Source organism: Cygnus olor, chromosome 21, assembly GCF_009769625.2.
Source record: "Cygnus olor isolate bCygOlo1 chromosome 21, bCygOlo1.pri.v2, whole genome shotgun sequence".
NCBI classification, from domain to species: Eukaryota; Metazoa; Chordata; class Aves; order Anseriformes; family Anatidae; genus Cygnus; species Cygnus olor.
This window is the reverse complement of record NC_049189.1, coordinates 7,434,081-7,457,579: the sequence shown is the minus strand read 5'-3', so window position 1 is coordinate 7,457,579 and position 23,499 is coordinate 7,434,081. Positions and strand designations below refer to the sequence as shown.

Sequence of the window (23,499 nt, the reverse complement as noted above, 5' to 3'; positions counted from 1 at the left end):
TCACCTTCCCCGCAGCCTGGGCTGCAGTAAATCAGCGCCACAAAGATGCTGCCCCACGTGCAAAGATGCTCAGGGAGCTCTGGGCTTCGGGAGCAGGTCTCTGAGCTGCTGACATGGATCAGTGTTAATTGGGATCCAGGGACTCGGTGGGCACTGATGTCCTCTGAGGAGCTCAATGCACACCGATGGGACTGGAGCTATGCAAACAGGCCAGCAGTTCCCAATTTAGTAGCCAAAGTAGAAGAAAAGAGAACTATTTTGCCTCCTCCTTCCTTCTTTTCTCCTTCCATATTCAGTCCCTAACAGGGAACACGAAATCTTTCTCCAAGGGCTAAACATCCAACAGCACACAGTGGCTGAGCCAGGAGTGGGGGGCAGACCCCCTTCTTGCTGCCATTCTGGGACATCTGGGGGCAATTTCACCGATTCCCAACCCCCCCCACCCCCCCCCCCCATCTCTGCAGGCTGCAGAGCCATGGCTATGCAAGTCTCCAGTAAGGCTGCACGGTCCTGGAGCCAGCTTCTTGACAAACCCTGGTTTAATCAGCTGGTTCCTATTTTTGATAGCGTGGAAAGAGCTTTCATCTCATCTCCTCGGTCCATACTCAATTTCTTCATCAGCAAATTTCTTCATTTATAATCCACCATTTGCCAGCAAGATCTGGTTGCAAATGCAGAGACCTCACACCCCAGAGCATCGCAGCTCTGCCCTGGGAGCAACTAATTTGATGTAGCTAATTGTTGCACTCCCTGCTTGTCCCAAGGAGACCAGCAAAGCCCAGCTGCACATGGTGTGTGATGGTCATGGTGGGTGATGGATGTGGTCAGTCATGGATGTGGTGGACCACGGATGTGGAGCCATGTGGGCACCTGACATCACAGCAGCTGCCCTGGCTCCTTCCCAAAGTGTGTGAATAGTGGAAGAGCTGAACATGAGCAGCTCCTGTGCATTTCCATAGACACTACAAAGGGTCAGTTGGGTCCCATGAATCAAGTAACCATGCTGTTTTCCGGCTGGTGCTGCTTGAAAGCACTCTCTGGTCTTCAGGCTCCACTTCTGCTCCCTGTAGCTGCTTGGTGCTACACAACACCTGGTTGCAGGTTCTACACCTGGGGCAGAAAAGATGGTAGAATTGCAGGAGGCACCCAGCATGTAATGGTCCCAAAACATTCACAGGGATCCAAACACATCCTCCCCTTGCATGCATCCCTCTGTCCTTTCTCTTTTCCACTTGCAAGCTTCAGAGAGCAGATTTCATAGAATTATTTGGGTTGGAGAAGACCTCTACGATCATCTAGTCCAACCTTTCATTTCCACTCAGCCTGGCACAGCTGGGCTGCAAGTGCCTCCCAAGTTCTCCTCGTCCCAGTTCCTCGTCACCCCCGCTTTGTTCCCGAACAACCACAACTGAAGCCACTGGAGCAGTTCCCAGAGAACAGCATCGCACTAGGAACAGGCTTCTGGGGGAGGTGGTAGTGGGGTGCACAGGGGCTGGCACCCCAGGGTAAACTTTCTGGAGCCAATGCTACCCTGCCTGAGCACTGCTTTGGTTTTAGCTTATTAGTAATGACATTGATATAAGTCTGACAAAGAACTGCATTTCCAAAGACTTGCCCGAAGGATGCTTGTGTTGTAGAGGGATGCAGGGCAGAAAGGAACCACAAGTAACAAAACTTCACCTGCCTCTCTCCCTGTGTGCATGCTGCAGAATAGTGCCTGTGTGCATCTGAGCAGCAGCATGAGGGGAGCACATGCAGACCTGGCTGTGTTCTGTGCAGCCTTCTGTTTTTAGCAAGTCTGGGCTGTAAATAGCACGGGAAGGCACATCCGTGTTTCTTCGCATGTCACCTGCTTGTGCAGCACTCACTGAACAATGCCTGTGCTGTACCTGACCCACACCAGATGCTGAGGATGAAGAGGAGAAATCCAAAAAGCTGGGGCTACTGCACAGCTGCTCCAAGCACCATTGCAAGGGTTTAAAGCCACAGCTATGATTTTCCTCCAAGCAAGCGAAGCCGGGGCTGCTGTGCTGAGCTTGGGTTTCACAAGCAGCCCTGACTGTAAAACACGATCATGTCCCCACACTGATTGATGGCTCCAGAGAAAGCCCTGAGCAGACAGATCTGGCGGGGAGGGGCACATTTGCAAGGAGTTTGTGACTGACATCCCGTCCCCTTGCTGCAAGTGAGAACCGTCCGCAGCCATGCCACTGTCACCCAGCTGCGTCTGGAGGACCAGAGTGCAGCAGGGGCTTCAGCTGCTGGCTGGACGTGAGGCTGCTAGCACCGCTGTCTGGGTGCCAGCCTCCCATCTCAGGGTCACCACAACACCCTGGGACACGTTTGCTGGGCATTGGTGACGCCTGACCATGCAGCAGTCCCACAGCGGAGGTGACCTCAGGTGTAGGAGCAGCAAAGACACGGGGAATCTGCATGCCCTGTGTGATACCATGCCTCCAGCTCAGGCAGTGAGGTTCAGCTAGCTCACTTACAACCCTCCTTCCACGTATTTTTGTTCCCAGCTCTGGAGCACCAGCAGCAGAGCAAGGGAGGTGAGAAAACAGAGCAGCACTGCAATGCAGGGCCGTTGTGCAAGCGGAGGGCAAATGCTCCCGCTCTGCTAGCAGAGGGTTAAGAGCAGTGTGGGCGTCCCTGGCCCCCCTCCCCTGGAAACCCTTGGAGAAGGAGCCCTTTGCCAAGGCAGCGCTTTCATAGCTGGCCGGTGATGTCAGGCCGCTGGGGCAGGCGCAGCTGTCTGCAGACATCCCCCGGATTAGGGCACGGCGCATGGGGACGGGGGGGACGCATTCTTCGGGGCCAGGCGTCACTTTGGCGGCTAGAGCTGAGGGCTGGGGAGCCCCATGGCCCGTTTGCTGACTGCAGTGAGTTATCGGAGGGATCTGGGGGCTGTTGGTTCCCCAGCTCGCTCCTGCTGCCTCAACATCCCCAATCTGCCAAATGGGTCAGCACATCCCCACACCCGCAGGGCAAGAGGGGATTACCTGCAGGAAGGGGGTTGGGATGCGGCTGCGAATGAGGAGTTTGCCATAAATGCAGCGTGGGGGTTCAGTTTGCCACTGTCCCTGTAGGATTCACTTTGGGCAATTCCCTAGCAGGGTTCCAGCCACTGGCAGCAGAGACCTCATCCAAGCATCCTGCCTGAGGCCCAGCCTGCGGGGATGCTCAGGGACACTTTGGCCCAGCAGCTCTCTCTGGGAGCCCAGAGCCCCAACCACTCTGGTGCCTACATCCCCCCCAGTCCCTGCCATGCACTTTTGGATGGGCACAGGGCCGTCACCTTTACTTCTTGGGCTGACGCAGCCAGCCACCCACCCTCCCTGGCTCACCCCCACGCCTTCTGGGCATATTTTCTTTCTTCCCCCAACCATGCTCGTGCCACAGGCCCCATTTCAGGGCATTGCATATTTTCAGAGGCTGGGGAAAAATAATGATGATAATAATAATAATAAAGCAAACGAGAGCTGCCGGAAGGGTTGATCTTGCGTTGATTAAATGTTTTGGATGGCACCGGTAGACGATGCAAGGAGAATCGATTGTCGCCGGCAGTTTTGCCCGCCTGGCACTGCAAAGCAGGCACCGAAATGTCAGGTTTGTGATCTCCAATCGGCGATCACAACGTGGGGTGTGGAATCGAGGAAAAAAAAAAAAAAAAAAAAAACAAACAAACCACACATCCACAAAAAAAAAAAGGAGGGGGGGGGGGGGGGGGAGTAAATGAAAACAGCACCCGAGCAGGTCTGCCTCTGTGATAATATTAATAACTGGTGTGTGTGTGGGGGGAGAATCTGCAGGAGGAAGCTGCTGTTTGTAAGTAATTTTCTGGGTGCTGTGTACACGCAGATGCCTTATCGCTGAAGGATGAAAAACAGCAGCCGCGATGGCACCGCTGATACATTTTAAACACCCAAATGCTGGGATGGAGAGGGGGGGAGACGGGGGGGATGTTTGGCACGCAGCACGAAGCGCGGTGCTGGCAGGGGATGCGTGGCCGGTGCTGAGCCCCCGGGAGCGGAGGGGACGGGAGGTCAGGGCAGGATCCGGGGGAAAGCTCTGGGAGGCAGCTGGCGGGGAAAGGCCAGGAGGCTTGGCGGATGCCGAAGTTTCCTCTTAATCCCAAGCTGCCCCAGGCCAACTTTGCTGCGGTTTCCCGCTGCTGTCGTACGCCTGGTTTATTCCAGCCAACCTCGAGGCCGTCAGAAGGCAGCGAGTAATTTATCTCCTGGGGGGCCTTCCCCGGGCTCTGCCGGCCTCCTTCACCTGTTCCTCTTCTCAAGCAGGCTGGCTCCAAAATAATTCAGGCTCCCAGACGAGCCTTCCCTGGGGTAAACTAGGGAATGCTGGGATGGGGATGAGCCTCTCCGAGGCCGCAGAGCTCTGGCCGATGCGCCCTGAGGGAGAGGCACTTGGGAGACTGGGCAGTGGTTGGCCTCAGATGACCCAGGACGGAGGCTGCTGTGCGTCCCGGGGCTCTGCCCCATGGGTTTAAGTGGCTTGGTGGGCAGCGTGGTCATGCGAAAGAGGTGGGAAGTGAACTGCTAGGTTCATTTGCTAACCAAAATCAAAAGTAGTGCTGTTGTAGGGTGTTTTTGTTTTGTTTTTGCCTCCTTTTCCCCAGCTGGAGCTCTTTGGTGGATGGCACAACCAGGACCCCATTGCAACAGGTGGGACCAGGCTGATCCCCAGCCTCCAGCGTTCTGCCTCCACATCCCTCTGTGTGCTTTCCATGATTTTCCTCTGGCCTTGAGGGGGTCACGTTATTCAGCTTCCCTGGGCCGGCCCAAGCAATGGGAATCCACACTTTATTTACTCTAGCTGGAGGCTGACATCCTGCTATATTCTCATGACTCCAGGACCTGGGGTTTTAGCACAAAAATGCTAAATATTAGAAGACTCTCCATAACTTTGCAGGAGCTGGTAGCATTTTTGGAGGGGCTGGGGAGTACAGCCACTAGCTGCAGCCTTTAAAAAGTGTGGTTTGTTTGTTGAACAGGGCCAACATTCAAATCCCATCCCCTTCTTGCTGTTTGGGGTTTCCATCTGCACTGTGGGAAAGGAGCTGAAGTTGGGCTCTCTGCGGATTTTTTCTCCTCCTCTGATCTTTTCTCCTCTTCATCCCATGCCCCAAAGTGGAGGACCGAAGGCAGCTGATGCTGGGCTGTTACAACCTTTAGTGAGTTAAACGTTTCCAAAAAAATTAAATTAATAATAATAAAAAAGTTACAATGAGCACAGCAATTGCCTTATTGTGGCCATGGTTCACCTCTCACTGTTTTCAATGGCAGGCACATCCCTGCTTGGGGCACGGAGAGGAGCGTGGGCCTTGCTGTGGGGCTCTCGCTTGCAGCCTCTCCCACTCCCTCATTCTCCCCAGCAGATGAACAGGTCGGTGCTGCCCCCTCTTCCCCTTCTGCCTTGCTTCAGCCTGCGGGGCGAGAGATCTCCCGCCAGAAAAGGAAGACTGCAGCTGGGCTCCATCCAAGAAATACCACGCTCACTCTGGCCTCGCCTAACGAGGTCCCTAACGAGGTGCATTGAGCTGCCAATGAGCTCCAGCCCGAGCTGCTAAGGGGAAGCAGATGGAGCCTTGGGCTAGCCTTGGGGAAAATCCCCATCCCTCTCTCTCTGAAGAAGGCAATGTGCTTTTCCCGTCCCTGCAGGCAGGGGAGCATCCCTGGGGGCTGCTAAGAAAGCTCAGGAGCCACCAACCCCCGCCCCCCCCTCACCCCGCTCCGGCCTCCCCAGCACGTTACCAGCTTCAAAAAGCCAACTGTTTAAATAGCGTTAGGGGTCTGATTTGAAGTGACAAAAGCCATGAAATTCAGAGTTAAGGCTAAAAATCCACTTGACACCCTGGCCTTAAGTCCTAAAAGGCGTGAGCCGAAAGCAGTGGCTTGGACGAGCACTCGGCGCCTTCGCCATAGCTCCCCAAATCGCCGGCTCCCCTGAGAGGGAGACAGAGCCCTTAACGAGATTTAAACAAGCTGGGGGGGTTTGGGGATGCCGTCGGGGGGTGGGATGTATTTGGGGGTACTCACCCCAAATGCCTGGGGAACGGGGCAGGAGAGCTCACCCGCTCAGCAGGACCAGCAGGGAGCGGGGTCTTGCGCATCAACTGCAGGCAGTTTGGCACAGAACACGACATCCCAAGGGTGTCTGCCCGCCGGCCATGCTGCAGTAAGCAAGTTGTGCAAACTCAAATCACTTGACTTCCAGTCCTGGGCGTCCACAAGTGACAATGCTTTGTGGCACCGCGTGACCCTGGGTGACCAAGGGTGACCCTGCCTATGCTGCCTTCCATCCCCTTCCCCTCTTTTCAACACCCAGAGCACAGTTCACCTCTCTGAAGCCTGGATAAGGGGTTGTGTTGCCCATGGCAAAGAATCACAGCACCCTTCTGTTCCCCCAAACCCCTCAGTGCCCGAGTAGCATCCATGCAGAGCAGCATTCCTCATGCCTCCAGCCTGGGGTTAGGCAGGAGGCAATTTGGATGATGATGATGATGATGATGATGATGATGACTTGCTTAGGTGTTGAACTCAATGGTCTCCCCACAACTGATGTGCCGCGAGGCACTGGGCAAGCTCCTGGCTGCACATTTCTTGGCCCTTCTGGTTGGTCTTCTGTGGTGGGTCCCACCTGGCTGGTGGCCTCCTGGGCCGTGAACTTCTTGAACCCAGGGATGGAGACATCTGTTATGGCCACCCCCAACGCCAGCCCAGTCCTGCTCTGGAAAAGGCTTAATTGCTCAAGAGGGTGTTTTTCCTTTTTTTTTTTAAGGAATAATTGATGCACATGAGAGCTGGTTGGCATTGGATGCAGCAGGGTGAAGGAGAGACCTTGCAGCTGGGCACCAGAACTGAGCAGAGCTGCAACGCCCTGCTCAGATGCTGCGGCAGCAGTTTTGGGCAATGCCTCATTGTGCCTACAACATTGCATGCACTTAAGGTACCGAACGCATGCGCTCTTCCTTTGGCAACAATTTGAAGAAATAATTCAAAAAAGGACACAAAAAGATCACGATGTATTTTATTGCAATTTTCATCAGTTAAACCTGGATTTGCAGGTATTAATGCAACTCATTCTTGACCTACATGCCAAGTAACTTGCAGCAGCCATAAAAGGGTTAGCCACATTATCTGTAAATCGTGCTAATTGACTGGCCAGTAATTGGCAGTGTTACAAATGCATACATTTCTAAATCAGAAAGGCCCCTGGAAGATGCAGGACTTGGTGTCCAAGCTCCCTGTTACAGTTTGCACTGCAGGACCCATTTGGCAAGAGCTTGCTGATGGGAAAGAAGAGCAAATTTAACAACTTAATGCTGAACTGCACAACTCAGCAGCTTGCAGAGCCTCAGGGACAGGGTCCTGGGCCAAGCACGACAACCTGGGAAACAGATTTTGCTTCTAATTATTGCAAACCTTCTCTTGCTGGCCTGGCCTCTCTCCCTAAATTCCTTCTGGGGGTTAAGGATGCTGCAGCCACCTAAGCAGCTTGTGCAGGAACATTAGTGGAACTTCTCTAAAATCCTTCTGCTTCCTTCCAGCCAACATCCAAGGATCAGAGCAGCTCTGGCCAGTGCCTTCTCAGTGAAAAAAGGCACGTGGGCAACTCCTGAGCAGCTCCGAGCTCACAGCTGCCATCTCTTGGCAAAATGTGACTTCTGGAGGCTTAGCTCTTGCTTGGGACCAAGAAAAATACATGGCTCAAGGCTCCCATTGTTTGGCACTATGGTTTAAACCAAACCAGGCTTCATAGCCCTTTTGGGAAGTCCTTAAATTTTTTGTTCCACTGCGCAAGGCTCCCTGATGGAGCAGCCTGGGTGAACGATGTCTTGGGGACAGGATAATTCTTCTCCAAGTGACCAGGTTGTGGCCAGCCTCTGAATGCTGCTCCCTGCTCCAGCTCCAGTGCTCCCAGCCCATCAGGCAGGCATGGCTGGATGGGAGGACAAGGGGAGGGACAGGAGGATAAAGGAGAACTAGGATTCGGCGCCGCTGGGCAAGCCCAAAGCCCTCTGCAGAGGTGTGGTGCTATTACGCTCTGAGCTAAGTGATTGAAAAATCCTTACGTTTTGGAAAAAGCGTTATTCCTACCCTCTTAAAGCATATAACAGAGAGAAAATCACTTCTCAAACAATGGTGCTTTGTGGAGTTACTGCAGACGACTTGCTCTTCTTGTTCCCAGGCTGGGGATCTCGGGTACCAGCAGCGCATCTCTGCTGTCGCAGTCACCCACAGCCTGCTTCTTCCAAGACTAAGAAATCATAGGGACTTTTTTTTGTGAGTTAACAATTTAATAATAGAATTAGTCTCTAAAAATAAAACCCTAGCTTGCTGTGCTGAAGATTGCCTGATTTAAGTGCTTTCAAGGCTGCGGCTGAGGAGCCACTGTGTGCGTCCAGCTTCAGTAGTAGAGGCACGGGTATGAGGAGAAGGCATCAGTGCATGTAGGCGTAGCGCCAGTCCCGCAGCGGCACGTGGGTTTCCTTGATGGCCTGGGGAGACGTCCAGCGCAGGATGTAGTGCGGACCACCAGGTTTGTCGTTGGTTCCTGTGCCAAGAGGAAAGAGGGACCACGAGGTGAAAGAGGTGGACGGAGGGGATGTGTCCCATTGCGCTATTAAATGTGTTTTTTGGAGAGTTTTTTTGGTCTCACCTGAGATGCGGGAGCCCCCGAAGGGCTGCTGAGCCACAACAGCGCCCGTTGACTTGTCGTTGATGTAGAAATTGCCAGCTGTGTTGCGCAAGCAGCTCCTGGCTTCCTCGATGATGCTCCTGAGGAGGGAGGGAGAGGACCATAAGCAGGAGGGGACGGCAAAGGCACACCTGGAGGCCTCTGCCTTGCTCCAGTAGCTGCAGTGGTGCCCAGTATTTGCGTTTCTTTGCACACGTGCTTGTTGTAAACAAGAGAAGTTTGACACACACTGCAAGGGGACCTGTGTGCTTAAAGCTCAATTAAATGACCGCAATTTCTCATCTTAACTTTTCATTTCTTTTCATGTTTTTCCTCAAGATTTGCTGTTATAAAATGAAATTAATTAAGTACAAGGATAGCCTGACTTAACGACCTTCTAAGTTAGTTATTCAATGCCTGCTCTTAGTTTCACTAATATCTGATTGATTCTTAGGTATTTATTGAAAAATTATGATCCCCATCTGCTTCATGGTAGCCTGGAACTTTCTCACAACAAGAAGTGTTAAATACAAACAAACAACAACAACAACAACAAAAAAACCTTGGTTTTCATACTACCCAAAAAGCTTCTGCCTTTCCTCATAGCTTAGAGAAAGTATTTTATTTCAGGCTTCTTAGCTCCTCTTCTTAGGCAATCAAATAACTTTTTCTTCTCTTATTCTCTTCCTCTCATAGAAAAAAAAAACCAAAAAAAAAAAAAAACAAGAAAAGGACCTCAAAACCAGCTTCTAACCCAAAAAAAGCATCTCAGACTCGAAGCCCTGCAGGTCCAGGTCTCCGTGGCTGGGAGAAGGACCCCGAGCCCCCCAGGACACCCCCTTCCCTCCCGGCTCCGGGGCTGCGGGTGCTCACTTCTCCTGGGCGAAGACCGCCCCCGTGAGGCCATAGGGTGTCGTGGTGTCAATCAGCTCCAAGACGTCCTTGTACTGCTTCTCTGGGTAGACGTACACGGTGAGGATGGGGCCAAAGATTTCCTGTAGAGCAAAAAACTAAATTAGCCATGTGCACAGCTCTCCTTGTACAACCCACAGCCTCCAAAAACGAGTGACAGATTAGCCAAAGCCATGCGAAAGATGGAAGAGCACCATCCCCGCTCCTACCTACCCTACAAGACCATTCAACTCGTGCCCCAAGATGCAGAGCCACGTCCCATGCCGTGATTTTCCCACTCACCTCTTTCATGATGGGATCCTTTGGGTCTTTGCTCTCCACAATGCACGGCTCAATGAAGTACCCGACGCTGTCATCGCAGCCGCCTCCAGCCAAGATGGTGAGGTTGGGAGACTTCTTGGCGTGCTCGATCCACTTCTTTATACGTGCAAAAGACTGAGGAAAGAGAAGAAAATGAACAGAGTGTGGAGTTGGGGGGTGAAAAGGAGTTTTGGGCAATGCCTTTTGGGGCTATGTTGCTCTTTGCTCGCTTCCAGCTCAGGAGGAAGGCTGCAAGCTGGAAATACAGCCCTGGACACTCTGAACCCTACCTCCGCGAGGGCTTCTCAACAAACAACCCACTCCTCAAGAGGGGTAGTAACATGCAATATTCCTGAAGGGAGCAAAAAGCACCCCATGCCATAGTGCTGGAACTTCCTAGTCACACTTTGCTGAAAGCAATAAAAAGCATCCAGCCAAACGCTGAGCGGAAGCCTGGCGGTGTTACCTTTGAGCACGAGCAGGGGCAGGACGCATGAGCTCACCTTGTCATCGATCACTGCTGAGAAAAACGTCTGAAAGTCCTGGGCAGGCTGCAGGGGCAAAAGGAAGTAGACAGTGTAAGTTCACGCTGTGCCAAAAAGCTAACTCTAAACTTGAAATTCCCAGAATAACACGTCCCCCTGCTCCAAAACACACCTCCGCGCGAGGGAGCAAGCTCCCCCTTTTCAATTAGTCTGTGGTATTCAGTGACTTACACAGTCCTTCCTGCAGACGCTGGCTACAAGTTAATTTCTAATCACTAAAAAAAAAAAAAGATGAAGGGGGAGGACGGAGGGGTGGTGGTGGTGGGGAGAACCAGTGGATAAAAAGCTCAGTTCAATAGGAATTAGTAGCCAGTTACCGCAGTCTCTAATCCCATCAGCCACCCGCTGAGCTGCAAAGCCCTTCAGCAGCCCGGCAGCTCCACTCACGTCTCCCACTTTGATCTTCTTGGTCTCCTCCAGCAGCTTCTCTTTGATCTGGGGCCACAGCGAGTCCGGGGCGTAAAGGCGGGAGCACGCCGAGCATTTCTGGCCGCCGTACTCAAAGGCAGAGCGCAGGGTCCCGTTCACCACACTGGACACATCGGCTGAGCTGTGCACCAGGTGGAAGTTCTTCCCACCACACTCTGGTTTGGGAGGAAAAGGAGCAAGTGAGAAGTTTCCCCTGCTGGAAAGCTCGAGCTATGTCCAGACCCCAGTGGGTGATGTCCCAGGGAGGCCAGCCCAGGTGCTCCAGCCCTCAGCACCCCAGCCCCTGCTCGGCCTCTCCCCACGACGGTGAGACACAGCCATTACCTCCAGCCAAGCGGGGGAAGTTGCGGTAGCAATCCAGGTTTTCGGCCACTTGCTTCCAGAGGCGCTTGAAAGTCCTGAGAGGGAAAGGAGGAGGTGGTTAGCACGAGAGGGGAACTTGGAAAAGTTCCTGAGCCTGCTGAAGACAACCCCAGCAAACCGCCAGGTCCATCCTCAAAAGAAGGGATGCTCTGCGAACAGAAGAGGAGATGCTAGGTGAGAATGAGTCCCTAGATATCTAAGCTCTGGGCACTATACAAAAACCCTAGCACATTACAAATAAGCGCCACAGGAAAGACCAGAGAGCATCCAGCAGAAGTTTCTGTTCTCCTCCTTTCGGCCCTTCTTTTTTGGTTCTCACTGTGACAAACCCCTTGGCTGCAAAACAATAGAAATGCTAATAAACTTCCAGCAGGAGGCACGGCCACTAATACTAATTTATGAGCTTCCCCACCTTTACAGCACAATGCTCATCAGACCATGGCACTTGCCGGCAGAGCAGGGCCCTGGGGCTTAATAGCCTCTGGGGGGCAAGTCGCCAACCCAGCAGAGGGTTCGCAAATCGGCCAGGGGCGAAGGCAGCATGTGCTCGTAGTGCCGCACAGCTGGGTCTGGGTGCGGGCATGCTGGCAGGAGGAGGGAAGGATAAACCCCGCTGCCCTCCGGCATCGCTCTGCTGAGTCACAGCATCCCTAGGAGACAGGTCGGTGTCTCCCTTGTTTAACTTGCAAGTTTATTCTCTGTGGCTTGGTTTCAGCAACAGGAACTCCTTGATATTAAACACACTCCCTGGGCTGGTTAGATACAGTTTTTTTCACCCTACAAGGTGTAAGGACGGCAGCTGCCCTGCGCGATGGACCAGTGGGCAAGCATCAGCCATGAGCTGGGCAGCTCCTTGTGCTTCCCCTCCCCGGCTTACGGCACGCTGCCGGTGAAGTTGAGCCCGCAAAAGTGCTCGTTGCTGGTGACAGCGTCGCCAAACACGGGCCCATCTGCCGGCACGAACTGAATGACGTTGGGAGGGAGCCCAGCTTCCAGCAGGATCCTGTAGACGGCGTAGCTGGAGAGCAGGGCAGTGTCGCTGGGCTTCCACAGCACCACGTTTCCCTGGGGGACAGGGGACAGTCAGTGTGCGAAACATGCAACTGCAGGGCTTAAATGCGTCAGGGAGAGGCCATATCGGAGCCTGCAGCACCTCTGGGAGGGTTTGTGTGATGGTGCCCAGGTTCTGCTCTGCGGGTGGCTCGTAGCTCCCTTGCACCCCGAGCAATTGAGACAGATTGTGATTGCCAGCCCAGCTAACAGCACCAAAATCACCCTCTTTCACACCAAAAGCTGCCACTAGGTCACCACGCCGCCCTGTTGTGCCCTCCCGTGCTGGGAATGCCGCCACCTACGGCCCTGCAGCTGCCACCGCTGGGCTCATGCACGACACAGTGGGTGCCCACGTGAGTGAAACACCAGCCTGTGCCTGGATTAATCGTGCCCAAACCAATGACACAATCGGCAGGAAAACATGGTGCAAACGCCCCGCTGTGGCTCCCCACCCCTTTGGCTCCACGCCACTGCCTTCGTTTGGGCTTGGTGACCTCCCCTGCGTCACCGTCCCCATGCGTGGCCGGGATGAGAGTGCAGCCAGGGGCTCTAATTAGTAGCCACTTATTAAGAACTCCCTCCTGCAGCACCCCAACCTTCTCTCCGTCTAAAATCCAGGCGAGGAGTGAAGCCCGAAATGAAAGCCTCAAGCACAGACACCTCCCAGAGCGGGTTTGGGAGGGTTTTTCCTTTTCCAACACTTCCCCCGTCACAGCTATTTGGTGGACAGGTCTAAACAGCAGCCAGGGGAATGCCTGTCTGTAATTACAGTCACCTGAGCCTAACTGCACACCAGCTGATTGAATTCCAGGGAGGGTTCCAGTAGCAGAACCCCAGGTGTGCCTGATGTGGTTGGGCTGCGTTTGTAGGTGTCCAGTTTTGGGGACGCCTTAGGAGAACGGCTCCAAAGGGCTCCTCCGTCCCCATGGACAACAGAAGCACAAATCACTCCTGCGACCTGGAGTCGGGACAAAGCAGCAGGAGGCTGAGCAATGCCAGCAGCTCCCCTGGTGCACGCCACCGGGCGTGGAACAGCACCAGAGAGGCTGGATTTGGAGAGAGACGCAACCCTGCGGTGATGCTCACCATCAATGCCGGAGCCCCTGCCAGGTTTCCGCCGATCGCTGTGAAGTTGAAGGGAGAGATGGCCGCCACAAAACCCTGCGGCGGAGAGAAGAAAGGGACCGGCTGCAGGCGCCCGCGCTTGCCATGGGCGAGCCAGCACAAGCAGCCCCAGCTCCTCACCTCCAGCCCACGGTACACCATGCTGTTGGTGCTGATGTCCACGCTGATGGGCTGGCTGCTCTCCAGCTCCAAGGCGTACTTGGCGTTGAAGCGGAAGAAGTCGATCAGCTCTGCCGCCGCATCGATTTCCGCCTGGATGACGGTTTTGCCCTGCCAGGAGAGGACCGCAGTGAATAAAAACGAGGCAGAGGCAGGGGAGAGGAGGGGGAGAAAATGCAACATGGCCTGGCACATCCGGACGTGGTTTGGGGGTTCGTGCTCTTCAGAAAGAGCTGGGCCTCACCGTGAGCCCCCATCCTGCCCTGTTGCGACCAGCTTCTCTGCAAAGCCCAAATTCCCTCCTGTTCACCCCCTGTACCCTGCTCACCTGCCCCACCATGGTCTTGGCCAGCACCTCGGCTCGCCGTGGGCCACTCAGCATGTCAGCCGCCTTGAGGAAGATCTGGGCCCGGTCCTGGACAGGTTTCAGGTCCCACTCCTTCCTGGCGGCCAAGGCAGCATTAATGGCTTTGTTAATGAGATCCTGTGGGAAGGGGAAAGGCAGCCGTGAGGAAGCCACCCCCAAGAAACCCGAAGGGGACAGTGACGGGACATCCAGCCCGGACACATGCTGTGGCAGCCACCTTCCCACCACCACCGGAGCCCCTCAGACCACCTTGTTCCAGGGTCCCAGGGGCTTGGAAAGCCAAAACCCACTGCTGCTTTTGGAAAAACCATGTGCTTTGTGACTCCAAAAAGCCGTTTCTGCTTGTGAAACCTGCAGTCGAGCTGCATCAGCGACGCTGGCAGCTGGCTGGGGCCCTGTGGTCACTGCACTGTCCCCAAAACGTCCCCCACGAAGAAGACCGAAGGGAAGAGGAACATGCAGCGGGCGCGCTCACCTTGTCGGCGTAGCAGAACTTGGCCACCTTGTGCGCATGATTGAACGGCTGAAAAGAGATGGGAAACCTGGGCACTTCCCCATCCGCCTAGCGCATCCCTCGCTTCGTTCTCCTTTACCGAAGTCCCCCCAATACCCCAAAACTCACCGAGAGCTGGTACCGCACCACTCCGGTCCACACCTCCTCCCCACCGACCACGCAGGGGATGGCTTCGGTCCTGCCCTTAAGGTCGGCCAGCGCCTGGGCGAGAGCAGAGCAAGGTGTTGGGGCCACACAGGGCCGCCGGGGACCCCAAAGGGCTCCGCACTGGGGCCAGGAGCAGAGAAGGATGGGGAAAAGGTGAAGGGCACTGCCCTGAGGCTCCCCTACCTGCTGCAGCGCCGCTCGCTCGGGGCTGCCGGGTTTGAATTCAAGGATGGGCTCGTTGGCCACCGTGGTGGCCGCACGGTGCAGGCTCCTGAGCCTGGGGGGGGGGGAGGAACGGGCTGAAATAACACCCCCGACCCCGCGCTGCCAGCCTGGGGCGCTTCGGTGCCTCGGCTGGGTGAGCCCCAGCTGAGTAAAGCCAGGGAAAGTGGGGGGGGGGGGGGGGGAAGGGGTTTTGGTGTGACAGGAAAAGGGGCTTCAGTGGTGTGGGAAATGGGAAACGGGGGTCGTTCCCGTGGCGTGGGGAAAGGGGTTTGTATGGGGTGGGAAACGGGGTTCCTATGGGATGGGAAAAAGGGTTTCTATGGGGTGGGAAAAGGAGTTCCTATGGGATAGGAAAAGGGTTCCAGTGGGGTGGGAAAAAGGGTTTCATTCCTATGGGATGGGAACAGGGGTTTGTATGGGGTGGGAGAAGCCGTTCCTATGGGACAGGAACGAGGGGTTTCGATGGGATGGGAAAGGGGTTCCCGTGGGGGTGGGAACGGGGGGGGGGCCGCAGCCCCGGAGCACGGCGGCTTCGCGCTTCCCTCAGGCAGCGGAGCGCGGCCGCGGGGCAAAGGTTGGGGCCGGGGGGGCCTCAAGGAGCCGGGGGCAGCGCCCGGCCCGGGGGGGGGGGGGGGGGGAGCGGGGCTCCAGCCACGGGGGGGGGACGGCACCCACGGGGCTCTCACCCCACGCGAACGCGGAGCTCCCACCCGTGACCGCCCCCACGGAGCATTACCGGGGGGGGGGGGGAAGCGGGGCAAAAAGGGGAGAGGAGCAGGGTTCGGGTCCTCCGTGGGGAAGGGAGGGGGGGAGCGGGGGAGCAGAGGGGCCACGCGTGGGTCCCGTGGCCGCGCGGGGACTCACCCACGGCCCCGCAGCGCCCGCCACATCCCGGCCCCGCCGCTCCGCTGCCCACGGCCGCCCCCGAGCCACCGACACGGGAGGGAGATGGAAGGGGGGCATAAAAAAATAGATAAATGAGATAAACCACGGGGAGGCGGGGCGCTGCCCGCAGAAGGCCCACTCCCACGCGTGGAGCTCTGGGATCCCCTCCACGGCGCCCCCACCCCCCCGTGGGGCTGGCGGGGGGGCCCACACACGCCGCCCCCCCCCCGGCCTTGGCACCGCGGTGGTAGCGCCCGGCACGTGGGAGGGGGGCGGTGCTGGGCGGGGCGTAAAATCAGCTATAAATAATTAAAAAATAATTAATTATTAAAAAAAAGGAGGGGTGTGGGGGGGTGGGGGTTGCCGCAGGCTGGGGCCGCGGTGGGGCCCGGCTACTGCTGAGCAGCTGGGGTCAGAGAGAGGGCAGCTGAAGCATCTCTTATCACAGCAAAATACCCTCTTATTAGCAAAAACTTGCAAAAAATGGGATTTTAACACAAAAGGGAGAGAGGCCGGGGTGGCGAGGGCGGCTGAGGCAGCGGGAGGCTGCGTCCACACAAGGTGCTTCTGTTCCCACCCGAGAGGCATCGCTGTGAGGGTCTGAATGTAGCACGGGGGAGCTGGGGACTGGTGGGAGGAGGCCCCGAGTTACCCGATTTCATGATTTTGGGGGGTTTCCAAAAAAACCCAAAGGTCGCCCCCACCCCCCACCAACCCCCTAAAAACTGCACAAGCCCCTTGCGTGCTAGACAGCGCTTCACAGCCCAAGAAGCAGCCCACACAGCTGTGACCAGAAGGTTGGCATTTATTTTTTACGTGGTTTTGTTTTTCCCCCCGTAACCAGAGCAGACTGTCACCCATTTCCACCGACCAGCTTCCCCCAGCCCCTGGCCGCGGAGCAGCACCCTGGAGCCGTGCCTGGAAGAGCAGGGAGCCGAGGCAGCGAGGCCCGAAGGATGAACCATGCCGGGGTTGCTCCGGAGCGGCCGCAGAGCCAAGGACAGATGGACGGACGCAGGACAGGAGGGCAGAGCAGCGTACAGGGAGCTGGAAAGCAGGCCTCGAACGGTGGGAGCGGCTTTTGGCACGAGAAAGGAAGGTGGAGATAATCCACTGCGATTTGGAGGAGCTGAGCTCTCGCTGTGGGCGTTTCTTGGTGCCCCTTCTCACAGGGAGTAGGGTGCTGGCACTTTGATGGTCCAAAATCCAGCACCAGTAGCAGTCAGTCTGCTTTTAGACACCAAGGACGGACTTGTAAATGGGGAGCAGATGGCCTGACACTGCAGCTCAGGGCACGGGGCCACAGCCCACCCGCAGCAGGCTCAGGAGCTGGTGTATCCTTCGTCCTTACCTCACCACAGATTGACTAGCATCACAGTTCAGTCTTTTTCTTTAAAAGAAGCTAATATACAGAATATAAAGCACAATATTTACAACTGTATGGTAAACAGTTTCATTTCCACACTGATCAGTAGTCTGTTTTAATGTGTATAAAAGAAATTCTTACATGACCTAAGAGGAACTGACACAAAGTGACACAGCATGGGAAAAGATTCATCAATACCCTCCACTTAAACACATTAAATAATAAATAATCATTTTTGGCAGAACTTAGCTACATACACTTTAGCCACAGGTAAGGTGTTTTAAGAACCACATTGCGCGTTCCTTTCAGTGAAACCATGTTACACAGGAAGTGTCTAGTTACCGAGCTTTTTTTTCCATCATCTTCAACCCCTTCTTGATTAAAATAAATCTTTAGGATTTCCAATGAAACCTATGTAGGGAGCATCAGTTCGAGCAGCAGACAAACCCCGCACCTTGGGTTTGTGGCACAGTGGGACTGCAGTGTTCTGCCATCGAAGTGACACAGACTACCAGGTTCAAAGCTCTCAAAACATCCCAGGGTTGGGTGGTTTTTTTTTTTTTAATCATTAACATTATTATATTTTTTTCCTCAAAAGACAGACCCAACCATACGTACAAGCACCACCTTGCTTACAGAAGTGCTTCAGTGTTGGAGTGCCTCAAATTAGATAGGAGGGAATCGTGAAATCGTGACTTGTAGAAGCATCAAGTACCCATTTCTTACAACACAATTCATTGCTTCTTCAAAAGAGAAGCTTTGAACAGCTCCCACAGATGCGGAAGGGCCTTAAGACACTGAACTACACAAAAAAACAGACAGAAAACAGTCAAGTGTTTCTTTACTACTCTGCCAAAGACTTGTGTTCAAGCCTCCAGCATTCCCCTCTCCAGAAATGGGTTGGTGAAGGACTGAATTAAGAATATGGCAGGTAGTATTTCTAGCTCACCTCTAAAACCAGCATCACTAACACCAGCATACTGCGTGTTGCCTTGATCGGCGACTTCTTTTCTTATTTAAAACTCAAACTGATAGAAGTTACATTCTAATAAAAGCTTAAAATCAAGCATTTGTGTGACTTAACACTGAAGGCAAACATTGCTAAAACCTGCGTGTTCCCCTGCAACCCAAGTCCTGGACCAGTGCAAAAGAATCAAAACCCAGAAGTCCTGAAGCAGAATGAGGAAAATCCTCATGAGGGTATTATTACACTATGGAAGCACAGCATGGAAAAGTCTGGTCAACCAGTTAAACTGTGATTTAACATTCACCGCAGCATTATAATTGCTTAATTTTGCTGTAATAAATCTCACTTTAAACATTCAGCTCTTTAAAAAGAAGCACTCGCGAACATGAAACAGGGACTTCCCAGTATGGCAATTCTCTTCCTCGCACACTCCAGAACAAGCATCTTTCCAAGTTTTTCCAGAGCCAAGGGAAACACAAGCAAATAGCTGCTTCACAGAGCCTGCAGCGTTGTGGTAAGGCTGTGGGCACCCACCGGTTGCCACGGCCTTTCCTCAGCCAGTCTTGGACCAGTAACTGAACTTGTATTTTTGCTGGCAGGAATGGTTATGCAAAAGCATCTCATATTGGACAGAAACAGCTTTAGATCTAAAGCCAGGCACGAGTCAGATCTATTACTCTGTTTCATCAAGTTAATTCCAATTTATACTGGCATAGACCAATATAATTTGTTTCCTTACCAGGTAGAACAAAGCCTACTTTGGGGCAGATTTTAAGAACAAATGTACTGGAAGCATCCCTGGTAGTGAGGGGAACGAATGGGGATCCTTACCCACTGGGGAAGGCCTCAATCTCTAAAAGGGGGAAAAAACACAAACAGGAGCACAGCAATAATTCTGCAGTTAGAGAAAAGCTGTTGGCTTGTTCCCCACTGCCACCACCTCTTGCTCCAAGGACACAACGGGCGAGTGCACCACAGCCATACCCATTACATCGTTTCTGCACAGTTACCTGGAACAGTTTGAGATTTTGGGAGTCCCATCAAAGCCAAAGATACCTTACAAGGGAATAATTGCATTTGCTAACAGAATTCTGTTTGCACTTTAAAAACCTCTAATAAAAATAGAATATATACTGTGTTTCTTATAAATAGATTACACATTTAGTTTAGTTGGATTTCATTACACCCCACCTACTTTTTTTTTTTAAATACTTTTGTTTTTGTGTTGTCTGAACTAATATGATAATCACTACATTTTTGAAAAAAGTGTTTGTACCACATTATTCTTTGGACATTTTTGAACAACATGCATCCACAAAAGCAACTGCCATTGTTTACTGAAAACATTTTTTGTACAAACCCATTTTAGGAATTTGATCTATTATTACACTGCTAACAAGCAAAAAAATTTGCTTCCTTGAAATCCCCTTTTAAAAAATGAGAAACAATGAGGAGGATTTTCTGATTATAAGTCTAAAAAAGTGTCAATATGACACCGCATTAAGAATAGAAAACAAAAATAAAGTATTTACAGCTTTACAAAGGAAAAAAAAGAGGTCATCAAATTCATTTCCAGCATTTTCACAATTCTTTTTTCTGGCAAGCTTTTGATCTGGTTGCTACAGAGTGGTTAAACGCAAACAGAACAGGACCACTGTCAGCTAAATCAGCAGCATCGCTTGAAATTAAACCAACCAAGACCTCCTAGGGAAACTATCAAAGACCAACCCTAATAACTCCCAAAAGGTTGATCCACCAAGTCCCATACAGCCTAGATGAAAATAAAACCCCAACCCCAAGTATGAAAACACCTTTTCTTTTTTTAAAAATGGATTACATATGGTTATAAGAAAGACACCAAGAACCATGGTAATTTACCATCATACACATACATCACCATCATACACATTATTTCTATCCTGTCTACTATAGACCCACATCCCTTACACTTACCAACAAATGCAACCCTATTACAGGCGCTCCTCATAATTATGGCTATGAGATAAACTGTAGGTTACAGATAGCTTGTTTCAACAGCTAAACTTCTGCTTCCTCTGGCTCCCCACTGTCAAACTGAGGATATCCTTTCCCACCTCAACATGCCAGCTACTAGCTTCATTTCAAGAACACTCAACCTTTTTCCTACTAGGTCACTGAGTTTAAAAAAAAAGTTATAAAAAACAGCAGCTAAGCCGGACAGTCATTTAAATTGCTCAGTTTCTCCAGTACCAAAGAGCATTTCATAATTTGAGGACAGCCAAACGACAGCCTCCAACAAGGCTGACTCACTGTGCAAGTAGATTGCTTAACAATGCCTCCACCAAAGTCACTAAAGCATTACAAACATTCAGCTTTGGCAGACGGTTTCATGATTTCTCAGCCCCGTGAGAAACTACATATTTAGCAGCTTCATACAGGCTTGGAAACCTTAAGAGTACTTTATTGAAAACATGCAGTCCCAGCCCCCTCACAAAAATATCACATCTGGCGTTTCTTGCCCCCACCCTCCCACCCCAAAACTTGCAGCCCTAGCGAACATGACACTTACCACTTTGGCCACCTAAGAGATAATAGGAATGAGCACTTTGGAATAAGGTTTCTTTTTCAGAGAAAAGTTATCTACAGGCTTTGAAAAAGCCCCTAACTAACACCACAAGAACCAAGAAGTTGCTAACTACTCTATGAATAACTGCACTGAGTATTTCAATCAGTAAGGGAATGACAAGAATAACCTTGGACAGACGCCACTGATGCTCAAATTATGAATCCAAATGGATCATCCCAGTAATTCTCCTCACTGAAAGACTGAGGGCCCATTTAATTCACATGGCCTAAAAGCACCATCACATCCTAGCGGGAGACTGATCTAAACAGCGATGAAACTCCATGCAGAAACAAACAAAACCCAAACTGAAAAGATACTACTGTACCCGCAGTTAGAGTGTGAGCAGAAACCCTCCGAGGTCCTGCCCCTCTGCATAGCTGTGCAAGATGGAGAGAGATTTTCTGCCCAGGAATGCGCCATTTGCTGAAACACTCGTGATCTTTTTGGAAGAAAGCAGTACTGATCTATACTGGCTATTTGTTTAAAATGCAGCCCTGCTGACTCAGATCAATAAATAAGAGAGGCTTGGAAACAATGCTCAGGAAGATAAAAGATTTGCCTCTCTAGCTTTACCTAACACTGAGAGGATGCTTAAATCTGATATTCCCCTGTCCAGTCCTAGCACTGCTCCTACATAACAGTTTCTAAGTTTTCTGACAGGTTAAAAAATACAATTGGTATTTACTCCTCAAGTCTTGCAACTGCTAGTTAACTACACAGTTACCTTTAGGCAGTATTAACTGCACTTGCAATCTTGCTCTAAAATACAAACAAAAAAGCATTGGCTTAGGTTTATACCCTGTTTTTACCTGGCTGAGATGCTACAAATCCTACTAATAACCATGAACAGCTTGATGACACCAGAGAGTTTCCTCAAGTACCAATCAGACTTTTGACACTGCCTTCTCCTGTTTAAAAATATAGACAGATTGATAAAGCCTAGGTCTTCTCACTTTCTCACAGAGAAAGAACATGGCTGTTCTTCCCTAGTTCTAGGGCTGCAGTAGTTTGGGATTCATTTTACTATGCCCTAAAAAGGATTATTTTCTAATGTTCAGCTTTGCTGAAGAAGAGTGGTCTGGAACTCTCTCAATGTCATGTCTCAAGCCCAAATCTATAGCACAGCATGTCAGTTTATCCTGATGCTAGCCCACTCTAAACATCATGAAAGCAGCATAAAATGGAGTTATCTCCCTGTCAGCAAAGTAAAATCTGCAAACACTATGGTTTAAAAAAAACATCCGGAAAAAAAGAAAACACAAAACAACTTGGGAACTGAAGGGCTGATTCCCCTCTTCATCCAATCACTGGAAACAAAGGCATTGTAACAAGACAATGTACTCCTCAAAAGAAGCTCTACAGGTAACTTGTGCAAACGTGTTTTGAGCTTTCCTCTCCCCAAGAGATAACTGTAGCCCAGCAGGGACCAAACATTCCATACAAATAAGGCGCGCTTTTGTTTTTTGCATAGTAGTTTATCAGTGATAGTCCCATCCCACCAAACTCTCCCTCATCCACCTGCTTTGCCACCGAGTTGAGACCTGCTTCTTCAGATTCTGGAGTCTGGAAGAAAGCTTGTACGAGTCTCAAAGTCTTCTTCACCCAGAAAGGTGGAACGAAGACATTCCTTTCAATATTGTATGACTGCTTAATCCTAAAAGCTGCCTCTAAACCCGGTATTATTTTTAAATGTTTACAGATCAATTTGGAGGCATTCTTTTTTTTATGCCAGCCATTGGTAATTATACCATAATTATCTCAGGTTTACTACTCAGTTTGCCAGTGTTCCTTTTGCCAATCAGTGCAGCAGATCAATAAAACCATAAGCTTATTGAAATATCAGAGCCTTTGCAGCACCATTCTCTGCTGCTACCAGATATATCTTTTAATATATATATATATATATATATATATAATATAAAAACACCTGCTATTTATATTCCACTGGAGCTCAAAGTGGCTCAGCTTGGGGCAAAGGCACAATTAAAACACGTTTTCTTACAGGACTCTGCATTTGTGAATTGTGTAACGATAGAAATTGACAGCACCAATCCTTGGGTGGGATAGGGATGCGTGTAGGAATGAGTCATTAGAAGCCCTATGCAGGGGCTTACAAGTCTATTTTTTTTTTTTCTCCCCCCATCAGTGTCTGTTGTTTTTTAATCTTTGCTTGCATCTTCCCTTTCACTGGAATGCTCCAACTACGTATCAGCTGACCATGGGCTCCACATCCGCCTCTCTGTCCAACTCGTCCTGAATTTCATCTGTGTTTCCTGAGTCGCTGCTGGCTACAGAGCTGGGAGATGGAGAATTTCTGTAGAAAATGCAGAGAAAGGTTTAGACAAAAAAAAAAATACCATTGACAGACAAGAAAAAAATAAGACCTTTAAAGGAAATAGTCACTGACACTCCCTAAAACATTTTAATAGTAATAAAGGGTATTCTTAACTTATCTGTTTTGCAGCAAATATCAATAGTAAGCTTGAACACCCTGCATGCTGCCACCCCCCCACACACACCATCTCCTATACAAACAAAGGCTGTCCTATCTTTACAGACAGGGGAAACGGAAATTAAGTCCAATGAATATCCTACAGAAACCCTGATCATCTACAATACATACACTCTTGAAAACTCAAAAAGGTTTATTTATTTTTTTCTTTTTTTTTTTTTTTTTAAAGCCAGGATGGGTACTGTGGGTGAGCAAGATACACAAAAAATCCCTCACAGTATAAAAAGCATGGGTTCCACACACAAGACGAAAAAACGTGTTCTTCATACAAGTCTAGTCAAGACTTTTTTTTTGGTCTTTTTAAAGAGTTCTAGATCTATGACATTAA

The 23,499-nt window shown here is 51.3% G+C and overlaps 2 protein-coding genes across 4 annotated transcripts in view; both read right to left on the bottom strand.

Annotated features, from left to right (window-relative positions):
- Positions 1 to 7,033: 7,033 nt before the first annotated feature.
- ALDH4A1 (aldehyde dehydrogenase 4 family member A1) lies at positions 7,034 to 15,936 on the bottom strand. 2 transcript variants are annotated; one of them, XM_040533969.1, is made up of 15 exons: positions 15,701 to 15,936; positions 14,795 to 14,888; positions 14,573 to 14,665; positions 14,426 to 14,473; positions 13,912 to 14,067; positions 13,545 to 13,694; positions 13,386 to 13,460; positions 12,124 to 12,311; positions 11,208 to 11,281; positions 10,842 to 11,038; positions 10,413 to 10,460; positions 9,892 to 10,044; positions 9,571 to 9,692; positions 8,680 to 8,798; positions 7,034 to 8,574 (listed from the first exon to the last, which is right to left on the bottom strand). In XM_040533969.1, exons 1-15 carry the CDS (start codon positions 15,724 to 15,726, stop codon positions 8,462 to 8,464), a joined length of 1,656 nt encoding a protein of 551 aa, XP_040389903.1. In that variant the 5' UTR covers positions 15,727 to 15,936; the 3' UTR covers positions 7,034 to 8,461. The 2 variants fall into 2 exon arrangements, with proteins under 2 accessions (XP_040389903.1, XP_040389901.1); XM_040533967.1 differs by having other exon boundaries at positions 13,386 to 13,694; positions 15,701 to 15,832.
- Positions 15,937 to 16,508: 572 nt separating this feature from the next.
- The window catches only part of IFFO2 (intermediate filament family orphan 2), a 42,982-nt gene continuing 35,991 nt past the window's right edge, over positions 16,509 to 23,499 (bottom strand). For both annotated transcript variants that reach the window (XM_040533980.1, XM_040533981.1), the window contains one exon: positions 16,509 to 22,973. In XM_040533980.1, the coding sequence (XP_040389914.1) occupies positions 22,868 to 22,973 (106 nt within the window). In that variant the 3' untranslated portion in view covers positions 16,509 to 22,867. The remainder of the gene's footprint in view (positions 22,974 to 23,499) is intronic.